Source organism: Podarcis liolepis (genome assembly GCF_965112155.1).
Source record: "Podarcis liolepis genome assembly, chromosome: 5".
Taxonomy (NCBI): domain Eukaryota; kingdom Metazoa; phylum Chordata; class Lepidosauria; order Squamata; family Lacertidae; genus Podarcis; species Podarcis liolepis.
Window position 1 is genome coordinate 96,688,423 of NC_139556.1, and position 27,448 is coordinate 96,715,870.

A 27,448-nucleotide genomic window follows, 5' to 3' on the forward strand; every position below is an offset into this window, starting at 1 on the left:
TCGTGAAGCTGAGGCTCCAATACTTTGGCCACCTCACGAGAAGAGAAGACTCTCTGGAAAAGACCCTGATGTTGGGAAAGATGGAGGGCACAAGGAGAAGGGGACGACAGAGGACGAGATGGCTGGATAGTGTTCTCAAAGCTACCAGCATGAGTCTAACCAAACTGCGGGAGGCAGTGGAAGACAGGAGTGCCTGGCGTGCTCTGGTCCATGGGGTCACGAAGAGTCGGACACGACTAAATGACTAAACAACAACAAATAATAGAATTGTATTTATATCCCGCACTACCCAGCTGAAGCCGGGCTCAGAGCGGCTAACAACAATAAAGGTAACACAGCATTCTAAAATCAATTCATTCTAAGATCAATTCAAAATCTAATTAATGGCAACCATTGGGCTAGAGTTCTGTGAGGGTTGAAATGGAGGGAGAGAGGGGGAGGAGGGGGGAGGGGGAGAGATGATAGGAAGAGAACTGCACATAGTGAGAAGCTGCAGAGGTGAGGGAGACTGAAACTCTCGTATTAAGTTGAAATATCCAACTGTGTTTTTTGAATCCATCATTCCTCTCCTCTCTTTTGACCCAAATGGTAGCTGGGAAAGCAATATGGAAATATTTTCACCCTATGGATAGGACATCTGCCCCTTCTAGTACTGTCTGGATTCGAAGTAGTGAAAGAAGCACTCATTGAACACTCTGAAGAATTAGACGAGCGACCAGAAACTCCTTTCCTTAGGACCATGGCAAAAGGAAAGGGTAAGTAGTGAAGAATAAGAATTTCTACTGGTATTTTCCCAAGAGAAAACATTTAAAGGGCTGTCCAGAACAAAGGTTCTCTATTATTGTTGCACTCAACAGGAATGGGTTACCTAGGAGCGTACCACTAGGGGCTGAGGTCCCTTCAGTGCCCCTCTAAAATATGTGAAGGGGCCTGGCTCCGCCAAAGTTCATGGCAATTGCCATTCTAATGGTGGGCGTGAGCCACATCATGTAATTGATTTTGTGAGGTGGGGCTCACTTGCCCCCTTCTTGATATTTTATTCAAGTTGGCACCCTGATGGATTGCAACTAACAAGATTCAACTGCAGATAGCAGTTTGTTGCCTGTTGTAATGCATTTACTATCCTGGCCCTCATTGCTGGATGAAGAGCTTGAACTCTGAGTTCTTTCTGCTGAAGGTCTTGACGCCTACATCAGATTGGTACCTTGCCAAGGCACAGGTTAAAAGAAGTGGCAATTCCATAAGAGGGAAAGATACCCATATTAAATACCAGATGACTTTTGGAGACTGGTGCCTGCATTGGCTGGATGAGGTGGTGGGCTGGATGAGGGCCAATAAAGTGAGTCTGTATCCTGGTAAAATGGAGGTATGGTGGGTGGATTCTAGATAATTGTTCAGTTTACTGCTATGGATGGGGTTGAACTCCACCTAAGAGAACAGGTTCATAGACTAGCGGTGCTCCTGGATAAATCTTGGCTGCTAGAGGCCCAGTGACCTTAATGCCTTCTACCAGCTTCAGCCAGCAAGGCAGCTTTGGCTAGTAAGACAGCAAAAGTAGTTTCTGGATCAGGATAGCCTAACTACTGTCATCCATGTGCTGGTTATCTCTAGGCTGGATTACACAATGTGCTGCATTTGGGGCTGCCCTTGAAGCAGCGTCTGGCAAAAAATGCAGTGGCTTGACTGCTCATGGGGGCAGGACATAGCCAGCATGTTATGCCACGGGCTGACAATTAGCTTTGACGCCTACATTAGATTGGTACCTTCCCAAGGCACAGGTTACGAGGAGTATCAATTACATAAGAGGGAAAGATACCCATATTAAATATCAGATGACTCTCGGGGTACTGGAAGTAGATCACAGTCACTTGGGAGTTCAATGTGCCTGATATAAAGCACACTTCGTCACATCTGCGTGACACATATCAAAAGGATTATAGCATTTGATTTGATTAGTGTTTGATTGTATCACATTCCAAGGCTACTTACAAATGGTGTCGCACCCCTTTTGGCCTATTTGTTTTTAATAACTGAGCATATAAAAACAGACAATACTGCTGATGACTTTGATGAAAGCAAAAACTCCTTAGAGAAAGAGAGTTGAACCTGACCAGGCAACCTAGAAAGAATTAAGGAGAAAGAGACAGCAAGAGAAGGATGGAGATACGGGCACTTCTGATTGCTCTGCTGGTGGCTCTTCTGATTCTGCACTACCTGAAACAGCTCTGGTCACACAGGCATTATCCTCCAGGTCCTCTCCAGCTTCCTCTCATTGGAGCCATATGGAGGTTTGGATTGAAGATTGATGAAAATACTCTCATTCAGGTACTTATTGCTTTGTAATAACTCAGTCTGATGCCAGCAATTCTTTTATCTATTTCCCCCAACAATTGTGATATTTCAGCTTCAACGATGGCATGGGTTAAAATGGTAAATGCCATAAGCCTCCGTTGTCAGAAGCTGTAAGCAATAGAAAAAATAGTGATAATGTAAATAGTATTATTATTAATATTGAAAAGCACAAAACCATATAAAAGTTGAAAATATGCATTAAAAACTACAGATCAAAAATATTTATTGTATGCTGTTAAACTGAGGAAGGAGGAGAGAACACCCTCAAAGGAAGAATGCTTTATGAAAATCTTGGAATATGCAGAGAGGGCAAAAATTGATAAAAGATACTAATTTAGAATCTTTTAAAGAAGATTGGAAAACCTTTCCGGTCTATATAAAAATGTTATTTCCCATATGTAAAGACCACAGTGGGGTTTGAAGTGTAAGAAAACAGCAGAATATATTAAGAAACATGTTGGAGAGGATGAAATTAGATAAGATGGAACTTTAAAATGCAATTGTATGTAATTCGAGTTATAAACATTGATTTTGGGTGAGTGGGAAATCACTTGTTTTGTTGAATTGGAATATAGTGGTACCTCGGGTTAAGTACTTAATTCGTTCCGGAGGTCCATTCTTAACCTGAAACTGTTCTTAACCTGGAGCACCACTTTAGCTAATGGGGCCTCCTGCTGCTGCCTCGCCGCCAGAGCATGATTTCTGTTCTCATCCTGAAGCAAAGTTCTTAGCCCGAGGTACTATTTCTAGGTTAGCAGAGTCTGTAACCTGAAGCGTCTGTAACCTGAGGTACCACTGTATAATTGTTGAGTAACAAATGTAACTTTCTATATGGAAAATTTCTATATTCCAATTGTTTTGTCAATTGGAACATTATTATTATTATTATTATTATTATTATTATTATTATTATCCACCCAATAATACGCCCCCACAGAAAAAACCCAGATTTTAAAAGGGCATAGGATGTCAATCAAACCTAGTTTAAAAGGAAGGTTTTGCCAGGTGAACTTCCCTGGCGAGAGCATTCCACAGACGGGGAGTCACTGCAGAGCAGGTCCATTCTTGTGTTGCCACCCTCTGGACCTCTTATGGAGGAGGAACACAAGGAAGGGCCTCAGAAGATGATTTCAGGTCTGGGTAAGATAATATCGAAAGAGGCGGTCCTTGAGGTATTGTGGTTCTGAGCCATTTAAGGCTTTCTAGGTCAAAACCAGCACTTTGAATTGGGTCCAGAAACTAATTTCTAGCTGGTGCAGCCGGACCAGGAGCGATGTAATCTGCTCTTGTTCCAGTGAGCAACCTGGCCGCTGAATTCTGCACTAGCTGAAGTTTCTGCACTGTCTTCAGAGGCAGCCCTATGTATAACACATTGCAAGTAATCTTACCTTGAGGTTACATCTGGGTGTTCCCTGACATATTGCCAATTCCTGTTAGGACACGTCAGGAATTTTCCCTATGTATGGCAAGCCTACAGTAAGTGCTAATCTCCAGGTAATACTATCTCCAAGATTACAAGGGCAGTGCTGTGAAATCAGCTTCAGAGAGTCATTTAGAAAGCTGTGAAACTGATGGCAGTTGGAAAGGAAGTCTTGCTACCACTTACAAATTGAAAATACAACAACATTTTATGTTGCCTTGTGTTTCCCCCTGATTTCACATAGCTACCCATGCTGCCATTATCCTACTTTGTATGGTTTTGTGCTTTTCAGTATTAATCAGAATCTTGCCCCTTTATACTAGTTTTAATGTGTGTCGTTCATAGCTGCTGGTTGAAGGGCACTCATCTCCAAAACACATTGTGTAACACAAGAAGCTGAATTAATAAAACAGCTTATTACAGTATGTTCTTGATCTTGTCTTCCTTTTGTTCTATTGCATTTTGCGACATGGCCTAGAACAGGGGTATGTCCACTTTTCAGGAGACTGAGATCTACTCCCTCTATAAAAAAACTGGCGGTGATCTACCAAATTTGTTGAGCTTTTTTAGGGGGCCAAAGTTCTTGAGCTCTCAGGAGGGTTCGGGGGGCCCCCAAGATCTACCACAGACACACCGCGATCTTCTAGTAGATCATGATCTACGTGTTGGACATCCCTGGCCTAGAATGCTGTGTACTTCTCCCCTTCCAACAGACGGAAGGGCAACAAGTTCGATTGGCAATGAAGCAGGAGCACATCAGCCTTTCTCAGCAGCAGCTCACGTGTAACTAGAGAAGACAAGAGACAAACAGAACAGACACCTTTCCATTGCCTCCTCCGCAAGCATTTACTATTTGTCAGACCATAATTTATTTTATCTGTTTGTTTCTTAAATACAATTTGAGCCTTTTTTCAGCAAAAACTCTTCAAAAAATACAATATTATTCAACCATCAGATATGAGCATATTAATTTTTAAAACATTGGAATTGGTAATATTCTCTAGCCCAGACATGTATCATCTTAATTCCTTGCTATATATTTGCATGGTGGTGATGCTCCTGCTGTGACCCACTGTCGGTCTGAAAGCTGATCCAGGACTCTAGCCTAGCTTATGCCAACCTGGTACCCTCCAGATGTTTTGGACTACAATGCCCATCTGCCCCAACCACCATGGCCAATAGTCAGGGAGTGTGGGAGTTCTAGTTCAAAAGCATCTGGTGGGCTACAGGTTCCACATCCCTGCACACACAAAGATTGTGGCAAGATCATTTTCTGGGAATGACTTGTGCATCTTCTTGTCTGTTGCAGGAGGGCTGGTTACTATGAAGTGTCTCTGCTGCTCTGATCCTAGGCAGAGGCAACATGGCTAGGAGGGAGTAAAACAAATGGGTTGGAATTCTGGGAGGGAGGGAGGAAGGAAGGAAGGAAGGAAGGAAGGGGAGGAGGAGAAGGAGGGAAAAAGATGATCGCAAGAGAACTGCACATAGTGAGAAACTGCAGAGGTGAGGGAGGATGACGTTCTCGTATTAAGTTGAAATATCCAACTGCATTTTTTGAACACATCATTCCTCTCTTCTCTTTTGACCCAAATGGTAGCTGGGAAAGCAACATGGAAATATTTACACCATATGGTTAGGACACCTACCCATTGTAGTACTGTCTGGATTCCAAGCAGTGAAAGAAGCGCTCATTGACCACTCTGAAGAATTAGATGAACGACCAGAGACTCCTTTACTTAGGAGTCTGATAAAAGGGAAGGGTAAGTAGTGAAGAATAAGAATTTCTACTGGTATTTTCTGAAGATGAAACATTTAAAGGGCTGTCCAGAAAAACAGAACAAAGGTTCTCTATTACTGCTGCACACAACGGGAAATGCATTACCTAGGAGCCAACACCTAGGGGCTGAGGTCATTCAGAGTAGCTAGTCCTCATGCTATCAAATGACACGTTCATTTGGGTGCATGAAAACCTGGCTTCAGCACGTGTGAAGATTTGATTATGACATCTCTAAGAAACACAATACACTGCTTCTCTCAACAAGCTCTTCCAACGTGTTTTGGGCATGGACTCATGTGGCAAATATAACATGTGAACTTTGCAATCACATAGTTACTATCATCATTATGCATTATGAATTGCTTCTTGCATGTATGTCTCAAGGCACCTTACAGAGATATAAAAACAGTTTAAACTATGAATAATCATAGTTTAGAGGTCCCTTGCCCTAAGTAAGTCAGATTATCCTCCACCAGGGCCAGGGCCTTCTCAGTGATGGCTCTGACCTGGTGGAATGCTCTGTCCCATGAGACCAGGGCCCTGCAGGATTTGTCTTCCTTCCGCAGGGCCTGTAAGACAGAGCTATTCTGCCTGGCTTTCAATTTGAACTTAGCCTGATCTTTTATTCCACTTCCTCTCCTCCCCTCCCCTTTTTATGAAGATTACCCACTGTGGGATCCCACAGCTAAGTCTCCCCTGGTCTCCTCTCTGGCCCAAATGGGACTAATTTAGCCAGCTAGCCCTGGTGATCATCTAATGTTTATTGGCTGGATTTCCCCCCTAAATTGATTTTTGAATTCTGAATTTATTGTTATTCACGTTTTATATTGTATTATTATTATTTATTATAAAAGGTTTTAAAACAGTACAAAAATCAACAACAACTAAATATGGGTTAAAACAATAAAAGGTATACACCTATTGAAGTGACCTTTGTACATGACTGGGAAAGCTTGTTGGGGAAAAAATGTCTTCCTTTTTTGGGGGAAAGTACAGAGTCATATTCTGAATGCAGTTCCAAAGAACAGGGACATTCACTCTGAAAGACACAATGTGAGTTACTGTGGGGCTGGCCTGCCCAATAATTCCCATCACTAACTCCACAGTTTATTACTGGTGCTAAGTGCTCCTCCAGAAAACATTTTTTAATTGCACATTCATCATGATTTGTGCTCATAATACTTTCAAGGTGGTTATATCCAACTCCATTGTCAATACTATTTATGCCTGCAAAGATTTTGAGGTGATCATACAGTTTCATTTCCATTCTGTCACATCCTTTAACTTTCTGCTGAAAACTACAAATGCACAAACTTATTTTTGTCCCACTTTCGTTGCAGTATAGTTTCCCCAGACAGAAATAATGCAGTAGTGTTCAGGCACCGTTGCAGAAGAATTAACAAAGCAGAATATATCCACCATTGATGCATTACATCTTGTCAAGAATATGGTGCAGAATTCACCCTCAGTAAAAATCCCAAACCTGTCTAGTTGGACCAGTAGAAGTAGTAACTGGTTGACACCACACATTATATCCTTAAAAACAGTGTCGAAAAATTGGCTGAATTGGGTTTATTTGGTTTTCCATACTTTTTTATTGAAACTTTTCAGCAACACTAACTAAACAAACAAACAAAAAAGTAAAAGAGAGAAAGAAATGCCAAGCCCTGTCTCAAAGGTAGATCTTATAGGCGAAGGGGATCGAGATATGGATATGCTCGTACCCCTTCCAAACTGCGCCTCATCCCGAGGGACGAGGGTAGGGTGAGCAATGATTACTCACCTCCGTCACTGGTGCTGTGCTATGCCAGGTCTATAGGCAACAAAACCACCACCCTGCGAGATTTCTTTACCTCGCAGGGGGTCGACCTGGCTTGTGTGACAGAGACCTGGGTGCACAAAGGGGAAACAATTACCTTACGAGAGATGGCGCCCCTGGGTTTCTCCATCCTCCACCAGTCACAGACTGTGGGCCGGGGGTGGGGGGAGGGGTGGCATTATTAATCCGGGAAGATTGTCCTTTCAGGGCTCTACCATTGCCATCGATCCCCGGCATTGAATGTGTTGGCCTAGTGTGAGGCTCCGAGGAGATCTTGGCTGTCTGTCTGGTGTACCGGCCACCTAGCGCACCAGCAGCCACCCTGTCAGGCCTACTGACAGGCCGGCTGGACATTGGGGTTCCCTAACCTATTGGTATTGGGGGGACTTCAACATCCATGCTGATACCACTCCCTCCTCACAGGCTCTGGACCTGGTGTCTTCCATGGCGACACTAGGGCTCTCCCAGTTTGTTTCGGGCCCCACACATCAAGCAGGCCACACGCTGGATTTGATCTTTGGCGTAGGTATAGATGTGATCATGTCTCCTTCAATGAAGGTGCCATGGTCTGATCACTAAGCTCTGAAAGCCAGGATTGACTTCCACCCCCACCCTGCTTAGGTGGCGAGCTGATTTGGGCTTGCCCGCAGAGGCTGATGGACCTTGATAGATTCCGCCAAGCCTTGCGGAACCTTGCTCCCCCTGGCGACTCATTGATTGAGCTTCTTGAGGGCTGGAATATCCAGCTCTTGCCAGCCATCGATGAGATCGATGAGATCTATGAGATCGATGAGAACGATGCCTTATGAGGAACAGCTAAGGGAGCTGGGCATGTTTAGCCTGGAGAAGAGGAGGTTAAGGGGTGATATGATAGCCATGTTCAAATATATAAAAGGATGTCATATAGAGGAGGGAGAAAGGTTGTTTTCTGCTGCTCCAGAGAAGCGGACACGGAGCAATGGATCCAAACTACAAGAAAGAAGATTCCACCTAAACATTAGGAAGAACTTTCTGACAGTAAGAGCTGTTCGACAGTGGAATTTGCTGCCAAGGAGTGTGCTGGAGTCTCCTTCTTTGGAGGTCTTTAAGCAGAGGCTTGACAACCATATGTCAGGAGTGCTCTGATGGTTGGACTTGATGGCCCTTGTGGTCTATTCCAACTCTATGATTCTATGATTCTATGAGATCACACCTAAGCGCCCTCTGCGACCCCGCAGAAACCGAGCTTCCTGGTTTACCGAGGGGCTCCAGAAAATGAAAAGGGACCTTAGACGGCTAGAGTGACTATGGCGGGGTGCCCGTGATGGAGCCTCAAGAACATCTTATAGGGCTTTTATGAAAACCTATGAGATGCCAGTGAAGGCTGCTAAGAAGTCTTACTTCTCAGCCTCCATTGCATCCGCTAGCTCTCACCCGGCACAATTATTTAGTATAATTAGGTCTTTAACGTCCCTTGAGGGACAGCCAAATCTAAATAACAATTTGACACACAGCTGTGAGGCATTTGCGAGCTTTTTTGCGGAGAAGGTCTTGTTGCTCCGCCATGGCCTCCCTGCCAATTTGGATACAATAAAGGAACTGGAGGCCCCTCGACTGTCCTCGGGTCCAGTATTGGACCACTTCGACCGGATATCCCCAGCCGATGTGGACAGACTCCTCTGAGCTGGAAAGCCCACCACCTGTCCTCTTGACCCGTGCCCGTCTTGGCTGATTAGAGCGTGTCCAGATGAGCTGCGGGCCCTCCTAGGGGATATCGTCAATTTGTCCCTTGGCTCCGGGACATTCCCAGGGGAACTGAAGGAGGCAGTGGTGCGCCCGCTCTTAAAGAAAACATAATTAGATTCCCTTATATCTAACCAATTACTGCCCGGTTTCGAATCTTCCGTTCCTGGGTAAGGTGATTGAGAGAGGGGTTGCTGAACAGCTTGGTGGGTTTCTGGATGAAACATTGGCTCTGGATCCATTCCAGTCCGGCTTCCGCACTGGTCATGCGACCGAGACGGCTCTGGTTGCCCTAACAGATGATCTTCGTAGACAGCTGGATCGCGGCAGGTCAGGGCTGTTGATTCTTCTAGATCTGTCAGCAGCTTTCGACATGGTTGATCACGAACTCCTGGACCACCGCTTTGCCGACATGGGGATCCAGGGCACAGTCCTTCAATGGCTGCACTCGTTTCTCTCTGGTCGGGGGCAGAGGGTGGTGCTTGGGGGGGAATTGTCATCACGCCACTCCTTCGTGTGTGGAGTACCTCAGGGTGCGATACTCTCCCTGATGCTTTTCAACATCTTTATGCGCCCCCTTGCCCAGCTTGTCCAGAGTTTTGGGCTGGGTTGCCATCAGTGTGCTGATGACACCCAACTCTGTCAGTGCCATCCTGACTTGGCCCCAGACACACTGACCAGATGTTTGGAAGCTGTGGCTGGATGGTTACATGGGAGCCAGTTGAAGCTAAATCCTTTGAAGACAGAGATCCTGTGGCTGGGACGGAACGATATGGGATTGGGGGGCAACTCCCATCTCTTCCGGGGGTGCAATTAGTGCCAGCACCGTAGGTTAAGAGTTTGGGTGTAATCTTCGACACCTCCCTTTCCATGGAGGTGCAGATTGCAGCTATAACAAAGGCGGCATTTTTCCATCTCCGCCAAGCCAAGCAGTTGGCTCCTTACCTCTTTCGCCCTGACCTAGCCAATGTGATCCACACGACGGTCACCTCCAGACTGGATTATTGTAACTCGCTCTACATGGGGCTGCCCTTGAGACTGACCCAGAAACTCCAGCGGGTGCAGAATGCTGCAGCGAGACTCCTTACGGGGTCCTTGCTGCGAGATCACATTCACCTGGTGCTATACCAGCTGCACTGGCTCCCGGTGGAGTACAGGATTAGGTTTAAGGTGCTGGTTTTAACCTTTAAAGCCCAATACGGCCTAGGACCCTCGTACCTACGGGACCGCCTCTCCTGGTATGTCCCACAGAGAAACTTGCGGTCTTCAAATAAAAACATCTTGAAGTTCTCAGGCCACAGATAGGTTAGGCTGGCCTCAACTAGAGCCAGGGCTTTTTCGGCTGTGGCTCCGCTCTGTCACAAGAGACTAGGGCCCTGCGGGACTTGACATCTTTCTGCAGGGCTTGCAAGATAGAGCTGTTCCAGCAGGCCTTTGGCCAGGGCACAGCCTGACTCCCTCCTTCGGCAATCTTCGTGGAGCTCTGGCCCAATGGTTGCCAGTGGTTTGCTTTGAATTAATTTTATAATGAATGATTTTAGAGTGTTGTGTTGTGTTGTGTTGTGTTGTTGTGTTGTGTTGTGTTGTGTTGTGTTGTACTGTTGTACTGTTTTATTGTTGTTAGCCGCCCTGAGCCCGGCTTTGGCTGGGGAGGGCGGGATATAAATAAAAATTATTATTATTATTATTGTTGTTGTTGTTGTTGTTGTTATTGTTATTGTTGTTGTTGTTGTTATTATTATTATTATTATTATTATTATTATTATTATTATTATTATATCTTGTCTCACACAGAAGGGAGTGGACCCTCCCAGCTCTCACCTGGGTGCTTCCCTTTCTTCCCCCAGTCTCCCATCCTGGTAGATCTGTCCTTCTCTGCCTCTCACACAGGGTCTTTCACCAGCCAGCTATCACCTTCAAGTGTGCACCCAATAGTCTTCCTCCATTTCAGTACGGTGACTTTATCTCCCCCAAAATTCCAACCATTCCTCCATGGTTTTTTTTTAAAAAAACAAATCCTTCATTTCTATTTAAACAGGAATCTCTGCACTGTAGTCATATACAATATTAAAAAATAATCCATAGTTAATTACTTGTTGTATATCACCACTGTTTACATAGATAAACCCAACTCCCTTCTCAGCTTTGCTAGGAATAATTGGTGAATCAAAGGATCTATTTTGCTGATAAATGCTTGCTTACAAAAAGCTAAATGTTGACACTGTACAGCAGGGCTTTCAGTAGACTCATGATATGCTCTGGTGTGGTCTGTTGCTCTGGCTGAGAAACTGACCCCCCCAGGTCAGGGTGGCCAGAAGCAAGTTAAGTCCTTTATCCTTCTACAACACCTGCCATCCATTTGTCTCCCAATGAGAAGTGAAATTTGATCGTGACGGCCTTCCATGGAAAAATCTAAACTTGTCGACATCACACTGTATCAGATACCAGTTTTCTCTGAAAAAATCAAAATGGTAGAGCTGTCGAGAAATCTCACTTTTTGCTGATACTGTAAAGTGCGGATGCATGTGACGTCATTCTGAGCGTCTGCACATGTGTGAGCGGCAAAACCCTGAAGTAACCTGTTCTGTTACTTCCAAGTCGCCATGGGAGGCAACCTGAAAAGATTTAAGATTTAACCCGAAGCGACTTTAACCCAAGGTATGATTGTTGTTATTACTCACTGATTTTCCATAGGTATTGGATTATCAAATGGTCACACCTGGAGGCAACAGAGACGCTTTGTTGTAGTTACTCTGCGGAAGCTGTGGCGGGAAAAGAAAGGCATGGAGCACCAAGTAGCAGAGGAGGCCCATCAGCTCGTGGAGGTTTTTGCACGTTCAAAGGGTATGTGATGCTAAGTGATGGTGCTGAGCTCGCATATGGAGATATATTTGTCCATTTTAGAAAGTGATGTGATATGCTTTTCTTGGTTCCTAATGGAGATCACAGCAGTTTCTCTTGGCCACCATGAAACCCCACTCTCAGTATGAACTGGACCAGCTGAGCTAACATTAGTATATTTTTATTTTGCAGGACAACCACTTGACCCCTCCTTGCCCATCGCTACTTCAGTCTCCAACATGATAAGTGCTGTGGCTTTTGGGCACCGGTTTGCTCTTGAAGATGAAAGGCTCCAGAAGCTGATAGAAGCCATAGAATTTATCCTACAATTTGTATGTAGCTTTGGTTATGCTGTGAGTAGTCATTTCCATTCTTGCCAAACAGGTCTCCCAAAGGCCTTAATACCACAAATCAGTATTCTGATAGAGGGTTGGAGAAGTGAGATCGGGTTTAAATTGATCTGAGATAAGGACCACTTACTATCTCACAGCCTGATCCATTGCTCATGATTATCATTGAGATAAAAAACATGCACAACCCCCCCATAAAACAGCAACAAAAGAAGACTTTGTCCACCACAGGAGACACTGTAGAGGGTAGATGGGACAAAAATGGAAAAATGACCTTCAGAACAGGTCATCTAGAGCCCACCAAAGGGAACAGAGGTGAACAAAATAATCTTCTCAAGAAGGGAATTACATCGTTTTGTTGCCATCATGAAAAACTAAATGTGTCTACTCTATACCCACCTAGCAGTGGCAATCATGATGGCATCCATGGTGAGGCCCCTGCAGCCACCACTTGGCTGGAATTTTTTTTTAATGAAAGAGAGACCAGCAACTCAAGCACTATCGCTATTGCTGAGGAAAGCAGCCCGCTTCTGCTAAACCCTTTCGTCAAATTTAAGTTCAGTTCTCCACATTTCTACATCCATTCCTAATCTGTAACAAAAAAAAAGTACTCATGAAACTTACCGTACTTGAATTTCCCCCCATCCCTATTCTTCACCCACCTCCAAGTACCACAAACGGGCACTAACTTGTTCCAGGAGAGGTCCTGAGATAGTGCCCAGTTTTGAAATTATGCCGGGCAGCTGGAAAAATATTTTGAGCCATACTTTTCTTTCACATTTTCATCTAGGGATAATTCACAGAATCCAATCATTGTGGGATTCCAGAGAAGCTATAGACACCTTCCTTCTTCTTAATGAGACTCAAACTAATATCAAAATAAAAAAATTCCTTCCAGTAGCACCTTAAAGACCAACTAAGTTAGTTCTTGGTATGAGCTTTCGTGTGCAAGCACACTTCTTCAGATACACTGAAACAGAAGTTGCCAGACCCTTCTATATAGTGAGAAGGTGGGGAGGGGTATTACTCAGAAGGGTGGTGGGAATGGGAGATTGGCAGATAGCTGAGATGAGCCTGTTGACGACTCTTAACGACTGTAATAGGTCTTACAGGAAAAGGCAAGGGGTGAGAAGGTCTCTCCATGGTTTTAAGTTTGGTAATGAGTTGCAATTCAAAACTTAAAACCATGGAGAGACCTGGTCTGAACAGAGACATTGGATTCTTATCTCATTATACATGACTAAGCCATTTCTCACCTTCTCACCCCTTGCCTTTTCCTGTAAGACCTATTACAGTCGTTAAGAGTCGTCAACAGGCTCATCTCAGCTATCTGCCAATCTCCCATTCCCACCACCCTTCTGAGTAATACCCCTCCCCACCTTCTCACTATATAGAAGGGTCTGGCAACTTCTGTTTCAGTGTATCTGAAGAAGTGTGCTTGCACACGAAAGCTCATACCAAGAACTAACTTAGTTGGTCTTTAAGGTGCTACTGGAAGGAATTTTTTTATTTTGACTATGGCAGACCAACACGGCTACCTATCTGTAACTCAAACTAATATGCTAGCCCTGAAGAATAATGCAGATCATGTTTTATAAGTGCAATTCCAAAGCACAAATGGTTTGAACAAGCTTCCTCATGGTAATGGCAGCATTTCTGCTATTTTCCCTTTAGCTTTATGAAATGCTCCCATGGCTCATGAAACATCTCCCAGGGCCCCACAAGAAGGCTTTCTCCTGCGTGGAGATGGTGCGTTCATTTGCAAAGGAGGAGATAGAGAAGCATAAGGAGAATCAGTCCCTGTATGAGCCACAGGATCTCATTGATTTCTATCTACTTCAGATGGAGAAAGTAAGTATCTGCTTGAAAGCAAATGCTGCTCATCCAAGGAATCATTATATTCCATGTTTTGAGTGAATACTAATCCTGAAAAAACAGAGAGAGGAGCTGAGGGAAGTCTTTCTTTTTGGGGAGGGGAAAATAGGGGGGGGGATTGAGGATGATATATTTTTGATTAATTGTTATGTTGAAATCTTTAATAAAAAAATAAAAAATGAATATAAGTGAATACTAATCTCTTGCCAGGACACCAATATCTCTCTCTGCCCCCCCATTCCCTCATAGTCATTTTAATTGCTAAAGTGAGTTGACATCCTTCCATAGGCATCTACTAAAATAGCTAGGAAAGGATAGATATTTTCATGTACAAATGTGAATGCGAATGAGTATCTGCTTCAAAACTGTAGGCAGCTCATTCAAGGAATCATTATATTCCCTGTTATATGTGAATACTAATCCCTTGCTAATCCCTGCGGGACCTGACATCTTTCTGCAGGGCCTGCAAGACAGAGCTGTTCCACTAGGCTTTTGGTCAGGGAGCAGCCTGACTCCCTCCTCTGGCAATCTGCACAGAATTTTGCTTAACGGTTGCCATCAATTTGATTTTAATTAATTTTATAATGGAATGTTTTTAGAATGTGGGATTATTTGATTGTTGTTAGCCGCCCTTAGCCCGGCTTCGGCTGGGGAGGGCGGGATATAAATAAAAAAATATTATTATTATTATTATTATTATTATTATTATTATTATTGCCTGGAAACCAGTACAGTGGTACCGTGGTTCTCAAACTTAATCCATTGCAGAAGTCTGCTCCAAAATCAAAGTGTTCCAAAACTGAGGCATGCTTTCCCATAGAAAGTAATGGAAAATGAATTAATCCATTCCAGACGTTTATAAACAACCCCTAAAACAGCAATTTAACGTGAGTTTTTCTATCTAATGAGGCCATTGATCCATAAAATGAAAGCAGTAATCACTGTCCTGTTCTATAAAATAAATAAAACAGTATTGTGGATGATAAAAATTAAAATTAAAATTCTTTCTTACCTGCACTGATGATAGTCATTGTTTGGATGGTGGGTTTTTATCCATTTCCGTAGTCACACAATCAATCAATCAATCAATCAATCAATCATAAAATGAAGAATAAAGCTACAGTCACAGAAATGAAAAAGCCACAAAAACAAAAAGGTAAAAAAAATTAGCAAAAACAAAAGCACCAAATATAAGCTCCAAATATCACCTCAGGACACATCAATCAGAAATGGAAGGCTTTGATTACAATGGGGGGGGGCACAAATTAGCAGCGCAACAGTGAAAATGGAAGCTCAGGAGCACATTCAGCTTCCGAAGCAAAGTTCGTAAACTGAAACATTGACTTCCAGGTTTGCAGCATTCAAGTTCCAAGTTGTTCGGGAACTAAGCTGTTTGAAAACCAAGGTATCACTGTATCTTTTTTTCTGAATCTCAGTTGAAAATCGCATTGAGTTTCCTCCAAATATTTCTCATAGTCAATTTAGTTGCTCAAGTAGGTTGACATCCATCCATAAGCAAATATAGAAATGTCTAGGAAATGTGAGCGTAAAGGAGTGGAAACTTAAGTGTATTATGGGGTCTTGCTTTGGAGCATTTTTTGGATTGATGTTTATCTGACATTCAAATGTGGACTGAGAAAACAGAAAATCCAAAACAAAATATTCTTAAGTTAATTATGACTTCAAATCCCTGTCTCATCCATCTTCATATACTAGAAAGGACAAAATATATTTTCATCTTTCCCTCTTTGAACAATGCTTATTATGGTGAAAAAAGAATGGTTAAATATGTTTAGTGGGAAGTGCCATATTTCACCACATAATTCTCACATTTTTATGCCAATTATTCTTTTCAAAAAAGGGAGTTGTGACAATTATGTGGTGAAAAACTAAGGCATGACCCTTATGCGAGGAAACAGTTTTTATTACCAGACATACTTATGGTAACATTACTTGTTACTTGTTACTAACTGTTTTTGGTGTTATTAGGATGCACAGAATACTTGTGAACAGGTAAAGGTAGTCCAAATCAGGCCTCAATTCTGTCACCTTTTAAAAAGAGATTGATAATTTTGGCATCCCTAAAGTCTGCTGGATTTCGAAGCTGGATTTCGAAGAGGCAGAGGAACCAGAGACCAAATTGCAAACATGCGCTGGATTATGGAGAAAGATAGAGAGTTCCAGAAAGACATCTACTTCTGCTTCATTGACTATGCAAAAGCCTTTGACTGTGTCAACCACAGCAAACTATGGCAAGTTCTTAAAGAAATGGCAGTGCCTGATCACCTCATCTGTCTCCTGAGAAATCTCTATGTGGGACAAGAAGCTACAGTTAGAACTGGATATGGAACAACTGATTGGTTCAAAATTGGGAAAGGAGTACGGCAAGGCTGTATATTGTCTCCCTGCTTATTTAACTTATATGCAGAATTCATCATGCAAAAGGCTGGGCTAGATGAATCCCAAGTCGGAATTAAGATCGCCGGAAGAAATATCAACAACCTCAGATATGCAGATGACACAACCTTGATGGCAGAAAGTGAGGAGGAATTAAAGAACCTTTAATTGAGGGTGAAAGAGGAGAGCGCAAAATATGGTCTGATCCTCAACATCAAAAAAACGAAGATCATGGCCACTGGTCCCATCACCTCCTGGCAAATAGAAGGGGAAGAAATGGAGGCAGTAAGAGATTTTACTTTCTTGGGCTCCATGATCACTGCAGATGGTGACAGCAGCCACGAAATTAAAAGACGCCTGCTTCTTGGGAGAAAAGCAATGAGAAACCTAGACAGCATCTTAAAAAGCAGAGACATCACCTTGCCAACAAAGGTCTGTATAGTAAAAGCTATGGTTTTCCCAGTAGTGTTGTATGGAAGTGAGAGCTGGACCATAAAGAAGGCTGATCGCCGAAGAATTGATGCTTTTGAATAATGGTGCTGGAGGAGACTCTTGAGAGTCCCATGGACTGCAAGAAGATCAAACGTATCCATTCTTAAGGAAATCAGCCCTGAGTGCTCACTGGAAGGACAGATCGTGAAGCTGAGGCTCCAATACTTTGGCCACCTCATGAGAAGAGAAGACTCCCTGGAAAAGACCCTGATGTTGGGAAAGATGGAGGGCACAAGGAGAAGGGGACGACAGAGGATGAGATGGTTGGATGGTGTTCTTGAAGCTACCAGCATGAGTTTGATCAAACTGCGGAAGGCAGTGGAGGACAGAAGTGCCTGGCGTGCTCTGGTCCATGGGGTCACGAAGAGTCGGACACGACTAAACGACTAAACAACAACAACAACAAAGTCTGCTGGGATTTCTTCTCTCTCCCAGATTGTTTCGATGAGCTTGTGAAGTTGATGTGTAAGTTCAATTCCACCCACTTTGAAGACTTCAGCAGGTATTCTGTCAGGTCCACTGGCTTTGTTGTTTTTCATTTGGTTAATGCCTGTACACAACTCTTCCAGATTAGGAGATACTGCAAGCTCATCTCTAACTTGTTTTTGCAGAATTTGTGAGAGGACCTCAGCAGCTATGGGGGAGTTGCGGTTAAGGAGATGTTGGTAATGTTCTTTCCAGTGCAGTGCAGTGCAGTAGCTTCTTTATCTTTTAGAAGTGTGGTACTGTCTGCTGAGCATAGGGGGCATATGCCATGATTTATTGGCCCATACATGGTCTTTGTGGCTTTAAAGAAATTCTGTGCATCATGAGTGTCAGCTAAGCACTGGATCTCTTGAGCCTTTTTTTAATCCACCGGGTGTTTTTTAGCTCTCTGGTTCTTCTTTGAACCTCAGCCTTAGCATTGGCATAGGTTTCTTTCTTAGTGGCACAGTTTCTGTCTCTTTGTCAGATCTGAAAGGCTTTCCTTTTCTTGTCAATCATGCGTTCAATCTCACTGTCTTTCTCATCAAACCAGTCCTCGTGTTTCTTGGTTTGCTATCCGATAGTTTGTTCACAGGTTGCAATAATGAATGTTTTTAGCTTGGTCCAGTGTTCCTCGATGTTATCAGGGAATTCTGAAAGCAGATGGTCCTTAAGAGTTGTTTGGAAGCAGATTCAGAAATTTGGGGAAGTGGCAGGATTTAAATTAAACAGGAATAAAACAAAACTACCAGTTAAAAACTTGAAGGAAGAAGAAAAAATGGAATTGGAGCAAAACATTTTATGGACTTCTATGGATAGAAGTCCATAAAAAGGTTAAATATTTAATATTTAGGGATATGGCTATCATCAAGAAATATAAACTTATACAAAGACAATTATGAAAAAAAATTTGGCTTGAGATAAAAATAAATTTAGAAATATCTCTCACTGTTAGGAAAAAGAGTGGCGGTTAAAATGACTGTGCTGCCTAAAATGCTATTCCTCTTCTAATCAGTCCCAGTAATTGTGAAAGATGAATGTTTTAAAAAATGGCAGAAAGAAATTTCTAAGTTTATTGGGGGGGGGGGCAAAAGGCCAAGGATAAAATATATAAGATATTTACAGAAATCCCGGTTAATGGCATCTTGAAGGGCTTGAGTGTTCATTTTGCACCTTGGTTTCCTTCCTTGAAGCCTGTGTTGAGGTATAATCTTGATAGCCATCGTGGAACGTATTAGTCGGTGATCTGTCGAACATTTGTCGGCACTCGTCATAGCTCTGGTAAGGAGCACATCACAGAAATCTTTAGCACAGACAATAACATAGTCTAAGAGGTGCCAGTGGTTTGACTGAGGATGCCTCCATGAAGTTTTAAATTTATTTTTCTGTCGAATGAGTGTGTTGGTAATAGTAGCCTGTTGGCTTTTGGTGAGTTTACCAGAAGTCTGGTAGGGACTTCTGACAGGAGGTTTACAATATTGTTTTTGATAGCGAAGCCGACCTCATGTATTTGACCTTCTTCTTCCGATAGACCTTTCCAGAAGAATGTGTAGCCTCCTTTTTCTTCCTTCAGTTGTCCCTTGCCTGCTCTTTGAGTCTCTTGAAGCACTGCAATATTGATGTTAAAACGTCACATCTCTCTTGCAATGATGGCAGTTCTGTGTTCAGGATGCTCATTATCTGTGTTATATCTGTCCATATATTCCATGTGTTCCAAAGTTCAATTGTCTTTTACCACCGCTGGGTGGTGACCCCACTGGGCGTGGTAGTCCAGTCAGGGAAAAAGAGAGGCAGACTATGGTTAGGGCACCTTTTCTAGCCCCTCCCCCTTTTTGGAGTGAGCAGAGTAGATCCTAAAAAGGGCTGCTCAGTCATGGATACAGCTGCCGAGCTGCTCAACTGCCTTGTTCCTTGAGTCAGAATGACTGAATCTGTATCCACCACCCATGTGCTGTTTCATGACTAAGGGCTTCCACATTTCACAATCCTGCCCCTGTTACCATATGCTGATCACCATGGAACTTTGGGTGTTTGGGTTTGGGATGGGTTTTTTGGAAGACGCTTGTACGTGAACTTTTTTTATGTCTGTAGATCAGTGCACAGTGACCAATGAACAGTCTTCACAGTAAGGCTCTGTTCTGATGGCATGAGTTGTCATGGCGACAGGTAAATTCTTATCTGCTGCAGCCTTCGTCCACATTTAGAGCCGTTGTAACATACCGCTTGTTATCACCCGCCTGTTCTGCCGTTGATGACTTCTTGGATCATTCTTTGTCTAGCTCCTCCCCTTTGACCTTACCGCCTTGGGTGACTCTGCTGGGAGTACGAGATTCCCAATGGCTTCACTCGCAAGGGTCATAGGAATTTGCAAGCCCACTCACCACGAAAAGGTGATGATCCAGCGAGTGAGGGCAGCAAGAGTAAGGGGTGGTGGTGGTGGCAGAAGCTTCCCATTTCACCTTAGGCACTATAAGAGGATACCCCACCTCTCATGAAGCATGTGTGGGTGGTATGGTAATAAGTGGGGGAAGGAAGATAAAGTGCTGAAGGACAGAATGTAATGCATGTAAATGACATGTCACTTTCCCCATTTTCAACACCAGAGCAGGAATGACCCAGAGTCCACCTATGATGAAGAAAACTTGGCCCAGTGCATTTTTGACCTCTTTGTAGGAGGGTCGGACACAACTAGGAGTTCTCTGCAATGGGCACTTCTCCTTCTGGCAAGTCATCCAGCTATCCAAGGTGAGAGAGGAGAGCCAGGGCTTCTCTTGACCAGTAGGGTGGAGCATAGTTCTTTAAAGGTTTCATATCGGAAAGAGTTAAAAGTGAGTTTATCATGTAAATTATGGAAGGTAAACGATATTGAAATAAGCTAAATGTTTTTGACTTTCATGTCTGGAAAGATATTTTTCCCACCAACATTTTCCTTCATAGTTTCTAGAACCTATAATTAACAGATGGAAAAAAGTAAAATGCCCAGAAAGCTAGGACTGGGGGGGAAACCATGGGCCTTGCCCTAAATTCACTGAATGAGCAGGATAGTCAAGTAACAGAATAAAATGTCTCTAGGAATTTTATAGTTGGAGATGAGTTTCATGGCAATGCTCTGTCATTTGTCATAAGGAAGCCTACAATAGTAGGGTTGGAAGGGACCCCAGGGGTCTTCTAATACAACCCCCTGCAATGCAGGAATCAACACATTCCCCCCTCCAGTTTGATACCATACCACAACCTGTACCTGTTTTCTTTTGCAAAACTGCTAGCAGTTTCTTTATGCAGCAAATGTACAAGAATGCCCCTGCTGTGAGATAAGTGACTGAGCCTCATTGCTGCCTCTCCATGCTCCATTACATGAGGGATGCGGGTGGCACTGTGGTCTAAAGCACTGAGCCTCTAGGGATTGCTGAGTAGAAGGTTGGCAGTTCGAATCCATAAGACAGGTGAGCTCCTGTTGCTCTGTCCCAGCTTCTGCCAACGTAGCAGTTCGAAAGCATGCCAGTGTAAGTAAACAGGAAATATTGAGGGCTGGGGGTGGAGGATGAATATATGACAGTCTTTGATCCCAGCCCTTCAGCAAATCCAGACAGTTCTGGCAACCAGAAACTACTGAGATGAGCTTCTCTTTCAACCTTTTCTTACCTGGGATCTAGAGTGGGGAAGAACCATATAGACTGACTTAAACTCTTTGGAGGACGAGGTGGGCTTTGAATGCAAGAACCTGTGACTCATTCACAGAGATTTATGGAATATGTTCAAGGGAAATAAATGTCCAACTGAAATAAAATGCAGTATTCACAATAAACCTGTTTCCATCATTCTCTTCAGATAAAATGCACAAGGAAATAGAAGATGTCATAGGTTCTGCTCACTCAATCTGCTATCAAGATAAGAAGAAACTGCCCTACACCAATGCTGTGATTCATGAGATGCAGCGCTTTAAATTTGCCAATTTTTTGGGGTTCCCTAGGCAATGTACAAAGGATTTCAAGCTGCGTGGTTTTCTCATTCCCAAGGTATAAAAGTGTGATACAGCTGCACTCCTGTAGCCCAAGAGCAAAGAGCAGCAGAAGGTTTCATATTGAGAGATGCAGCCAGCCGTACAGGAACTTCCTGACTAGTCAAAAATCTGAAGGGCAAGAGCAGGAGCTCCATCTGCAGACATGTTTCACCATCAGCAAGTGCCATTCCATGGGGCAATTGTGGCAGGGGAGGAGCATGTAGTGGCCAGAAGTCTCAGCCTGCTTGTGAGCTTTCATTTTAAAAGAGGTGGGGGAAAGTCCTCTTGTGTTCCTGCCTGTACAGAAAGTTTTTACAGTGATGACTACAAAGCCACCCACCATAATAATAATAATAATAATAATAATAATAATAATAATAATAATAATAATAATTCAGATCAGTCTCTGCAATGATTAGTCTTGGGATAGTGTGGGACAATTAAAAAAAAGTATTGATCTGAATGCATTCCAAGTCACTTGTTTCTTATTTGCAGGGGACTATTATTGTTCCCGATCTACGCTCTGTTCTTCTTGATCCAACACGATGGGAGACACCTGCAGAGTTCAACCCAAATCATTTTTTGGACAAGGATGGACAATTCGTGAACAGAGAAGAATATCTGCCATTTGGTGCAGGTAAACGCAGAAGACCAAGCTATGTTGTGATCTGTAGATGTGCTTACTGGTCTGCTTCCAGGAAATGACATGAGCCGCAACACATGAGGGAGTGGGCCAGAGCAGAAGGAGCATCTTTCTGGCTGGAGTGGCAGTGCTGGTCAGCAGAATGGGGCAAGGCCGTGGGAAGTTAAGGGGATCTCTAGGTTGGTGGCTTGGGACCAGAGCCATAGCTAGGTGATCTTGCGCCCCTGACAGAACTGTCCAGATTGCGCTCCCTTGTTGTTGTTGTTTAGTCGTTTAGTCGTGTCTGACTCTTCGTGACCCCATGGACCAGAGCACGCCTGGCACTTCTCTTTTCCACTGCCTCCCGCAGTTTGGTCAAACTCATGCTGGTAGCTTCGAGAACACTGTCCAACCATCTCGTCCTCTGTCATCCCCTTCTCCTTGTGCCCTCCATCTTTCCCAACATCAGGGTCTTTTCCAGGGAGTCTTCTCTTCTCATGAGGTGGCCAAAGTATTGGAGCCTCAGCTTCACAATCTGTCCTTCCAGTGAGCACTCAGGGCTGATTTCCTTAAGAATGGATAGTTTTGATCTTCTTGCAGTCCATGGGACTCTCAAGAGTCTCCTCCAGCACCAGAATTCAAAAGCATCAATTCTTCAGCGATCAGCCTTCTTCATGGTCCAGCTCTCACTTCTATACATCACTACTGGGAAAACCATAGCTTTTACTATACAGACCTTTGTTGGCAAGGTGATGTCTCTACTTTTTAAGATGCTGTCTAGGTTTGTCATTGCTTTTCTCCCAAGAAACAGGCGTCTTTTAATTTTGTGGCTGCTGTCACCATCTGCAGTGATCAGTGCGCTCCCTAGCCACGGACAAATTAGCTCTTCTTTCTGCCTCTCCTCCACCCCACCCCACCCTGTGCCATTCAATTCCTCACACACTTCACCTTGTATTGAATTCTTTCCCAGAAAATACAATTTTTAATTTATTATTTCTTAATAAAAGGTTTCAGGAAAGCCAATGGCATTTAGATGGCAGTTGACAGTTTTTTTAATGTAATTAAGTGGTAAAACAGTATACAGATAGGCCTAAATAAAATGTAGAAAAATATCATACTGATTTATTTCACAATGATAACTTTATATTATAATACTATATGATCTAAAACATCATTGCTTTCACAGTATCTGTGTTATTTGGTTGATATAAATAAGAAAACTATTAACATTATTCACAAGTCACGTTACAAGTTCTTATTCAACTCTGGCTTCAAGTAGGAATCGCCTCAATGAAGTCTCATGTGGTTAGAACTTTATTTTTCTAGCTTTAATCGAAGAAGACTCAGTAATAATTTCATCAAAGTCGGTTTTTGATGCTAGTTCATACTATAAGAGGTGTGACAAAAATGTTAGGCTAAAAAGCAACTCTAACAGAGAGCTTGCAAAATGCCTAAGTTAAAAATAAACTGCACAACACTATTGTAGACATACTTCCAACTCTTCAAAAGAAAAGAACTGTTGTTAACACAGATAAAACATTTACCTAGATAATTTCTGACAGTCTGTGATACTTCACATAACAAAGCAGACCAAAGTACTACTAAGGTATGCAATTCGTGTAAATCACCTGAAGTGTCTGTCAGTATGGAATTTAGGGGCACTCTCCAAATGCATATACGGTACTTGACCACCTCAACTAAAAGTGCTACAAATTCTGCAAACCTCCAGCTATCTGTTTATTATACATTTACTATATATGTAGCACATTTAGCTTACAGAGTCCTTGGCTGTGTGCTTCACTAATCTTGAAAATTAGTGCGATGGATTCACTAAAACAAACAAAAAATCCAATTTTAGAATCAGGGAAATTGAAAGTTGAGAGACGTTGGCTTTCCCAGTTGGTGGACAATCTTTCTAAGTCTGGGAGAAAATAAGAAATAGAAAATAAGAAATAGAAACAGAAAATAAATAGTCACCTTTTAATAAACATGTTTTTTTCATTGAGATATATACGTATGTGTAATAGGTATGAGTTACTCGTGCGTAAACTGGTGCCTTTCTCGGTTAATTTGCCTTGTTAAAGCTTTCTGACTGCACAGCCCCTTCTCATCGTGGCTGCCTCAGTCACTGGCAGAATCCGTCAGTGGGCGTTTCTTGAACCTCTTCCAACATAAAAGTTGTTTGACACCCAGTCTCCTCCTCCTCTCACTGCGCGGGAGTCTTCTGCACAGGGAAGGCGTGGGTAGCGGGGGACCTGGGCTCTCCTCACTGATGTCCAGTGAAGAGTCCTGGAGCCCTCTCTCCAATTCCCCCGTCTGCCCCCCTTTATCCCTGGTGTTGCGCTGATTGGCTTCCCCCTCTACTGAGCTGTTTCTCCCCCTGCTGCTGGGTCCTTCGCCAGCATCATCTGGGAGCCTCCCCTTCGCCTCTCGCTCCGATGTCAGTTCCCTGACAGTATGGAACAACAAATTGTTTCAGTAACTTTTGTTTCCAGAATATGTGTAGATGGATGGTATCAGACAAGGGTTTAGGAAACTGAGCTCAACTATTTCCACAGATATGCTTGGGATACTGGCTTGGGGCTTGACTGGCCTGATTATTGCAAGGATATTTGTGGATTAGATTCACAGTATTCAAGTGCTAAATAATGACTACAGATATCATTGGTTCAATAGGCACTGAGTATTCAGCAAGTTTGAAAACATCTGATCAGACCAGACCTGCTTTGCTTTTGTAGGCTCTTCAGATGCTGTTGGACTACAACACCCATCATCCCTGCCTTTGGCTGTGCTATCTGGGTCTGATGAGAGTTGGAACCCACCAACATCTGGGGGCCACCTTAGATTCTAAGGCATGAACATGACCTTTCGGAAACATATAGGACTTTTATTCTCAAAAGAGATTTTGCTTTCAGTGAATGCTTCATATTAAATTAGCTCATGCACATCAACAGAGTCTATGTTTCTCCCTCCTTCAGTGGAGCCATACTAGGACCCAGGATCACAGTCTATTCGTCTGAAAGAAACTCTGGACAGTAGTCAGCTCAGAGAAGGTCAACTGTTGACATTAATGGACCTCACTTAGTCATAGTCCTTCATTTTAATGGGTCTACTCTGAGTAAAGCTTAGTTGACTACCAGCCTATTTTCAGCTCGAATTGTAAGCGTTGGACTCCTCCCTCCCTCTTTCTCTGTGCAAAGGCTATTCCACCTTGCAAAACAATATTTCTATTCACATCGCATGAGGAAAAGCATAAACAGCTAGCATTGCCGTTTGCACTGTGCAATTCCATATAAATAGATTGCAGTCGGAAACAAAATCTTTCCCTTTCTCAGAAAGGCTACTGGATTTCCGATGAGCCTCCCTGCTTGGAATGTTTCATTTCAGAGAGGAGATTACGGGGCTGATTTGTATGTTAGCCAGTTTGCGCGAGGGCGCGTTTGTGCGTGTCCGCAGAAGTCACACACAGAAGCATAATAACTTAACAATTGATGCTCAAGGCACTCTCTCCTCTCCCGCCTGTCCCCCCCCCTTTTTTTCCCTTTTCGTTCCCCATCCAAGCGCTCAATCCACCCTTGGAGCGAACGCCCTGCCCTGCCGGGCTGCTACCCTAAGGTAACGATTCAGCCATGCGATTTGAGCATATTTGAGCATGCATTCTTCAGAAGTCTCGCAAAAACCAGGAAGTGAGAAAGGCAGAGGGGTGGGTGAGAAAGTGAGAAAGAGGAAGGGGAGAGAAGCACTCTTAAGCAGCCAGGGAGGCAAGCAGCGTCCTGCTACTGGTGGCAGCATTCGCAGCAGCAGCAGGATCCCCTATGCCTGAGATTCCCAATGGTCCGTTCCAGCTGAGGTGGGAAAGCGAATGTGCTGTTTGAGGGACACGTGCTGTGCTCCTTTCCCCTCCGTACCCACTGTGGTGCAGGGCTGCGAGAAAGAGAAATCTGGCAGGACAGTTTGCTCATGGTCTTAATCCCTTTCTGCATTGCTGATTTGGGCAGTTGACCAAAGTTTTCCTTTAATTTTTTAAAATCAAGTTTTATTGAAAGTTTTCTACGTGAGACACAATAAAAACCATGCTAATCTAAAAGGGAAAATAGAAAGAAAAATAGGAAAGGAAGAAAAGATTGAAAAGAAATAAAGGAATTAACAGGGTCCTCTATCAAAATTAAATCTTCACCCTTATTCTGCACACAGAAAAGTTAGCCCTCCCAGTTCTCACGGGGAGCTAGACCCTCTTACACTGGCTTCTAGCCCTGGGAGATGCTCTCTGCCCTGCCCCTCCCACAGGACCCTTCATCTTCAATCCATCCTCTTCCTGAATGTATCTTCCTTGATATGAGATTGGGAACTTCAAATTACAGAATAAAATATAACAAGAAGGAAGGAAGGTTGGCACTGATCAGGCTAGAAAACTGACAGCAGCCTTGATGTTTTCCGTATCCTAACTATGTCTATTTTGCCAAAGTGTTATGCAGAATGCTTATAGCTACAAAGCAATGAACATTGGAAAGTAAATTATTGCTCACTTACTGCCTTCTTCTTCTCTCCTCCTCAGGGTCTCGCATATGTTTGGGAATGCAGATGGCAAAGATCGAAATATTCATCTTCCTGACCAGCCTGCTGAGGGCATTCAGTTTTCAGCTGCCAGAAGGAGTCAAAGAGCTCAATCAAGAGGCTATAATAGGGACTACAGCACATCCCCATCCTTATAAACTCTGTGCAGTTCCCCGCTGCAGCACATAAGAAAATAGGAAAATATTAGGGGCTGCACCCCTGCTTCCTGCACTTGGTGACCCCTTGGCCACTCCTGACACATGAACCCCCTAGCATTTCCCCTTCCCTTCCCATCTCATCCCATGCAACTACTGAGGTCTCTTTTCACCTTCGCAGCTCCATTTCTGAAGCCAATTCTCTCTTATCTTCTGCAGCTCTGCTTTGCATCTGTTTTCCCCTTCACCCCATCTCCTCCTTCAGGCCCTTTCATGCCCCTGCTTTCATCTTCATCCCTCTCCCAATGCCTCCTTACTCCCTCCTTTTTGACAACTTCCTTTGCATCCCCATTCTTACTCTTGCTCCCTTTTCTCCTCCCCCTCCCCTTCCTTTTCTCAAATCTCCCTTACACACACATTCCCACACCTCCTCCTCTCTCCCTCTTCTGCAGCCCCCTTCTAACACCCCCATGCTATGTTATTGTATCTTGAAGATGAGTAGACTCCTCAGAGCAAGGCTATCAGCTTCTCCAGTTGAAGAATGTCAAGTTTCTTTAATGGATACTGTACATGTGTGCTTGTTAATAAAATATCTCTTCTAAATCAC

General features: G+C 43.4%; 1 protein-coding gene across 3 annotated transcripts; it reads left to right on the forward strand.

Moving 5' to 3' along the window:
• Positions 1 to 1,099: 1,099 nt before the first annotated feature.
• LOC310707330 (cytochrome P450 2J2-like) lies at positions 1,100 to 27,448 on the forward strand. 3 transcript variants are annotated; one of them, XM_083504401.1, is made up of 9 exons: positions 1,866 to 2,325; positions 5,370 to 5,532; positions 11,785 to 11,934; positions 12,124 to 12,284; positions 13,956 to 14,132; positions 20,114 to 20,255; positions 21,339 to 21,526; positions 22,006 to 22,147; positions 26,688 to 27,448. In XM_083504401.1, exons 1-9 carry the CDS (start codon positions 2,158 to 2,160, stop codon positions 26,873 to 26,875), a joined length of 1,479 nt encoding a protein of 492 aa, XP_083360527.1. In that variant the 5' UTR covers positions 1,866 to 2,157; the 3' UTR covers positions 26,876 to 27,448. The 3 variants fall into 3 exon arrangements, with proteins under 3 accessions (XP_083360525.1, XP_083360526.1, XP_083360527.1); XM_083504399.1 differs by lacking the exons at positions 21,339 to 21,526; positions 22,006 to 22,147; positions 26,688 to 27,448 and adding an exon at positions 1,100 to 1,372 and having other exon boundaries at positions 2,182 to 2,325; positions 20,114 to 20,743; XM_083504400.1 differs by lacking the exons at positions 21,339 to 21,526; positions 22,006 to 22,147; positions 26,688 to 27,448 and adding an exon at positions 1,100 to 1,372 and having other exon boundaries at positions 2,182 to 2,325; positions 12,124 to 12,263; positions 20,114 to 20,743.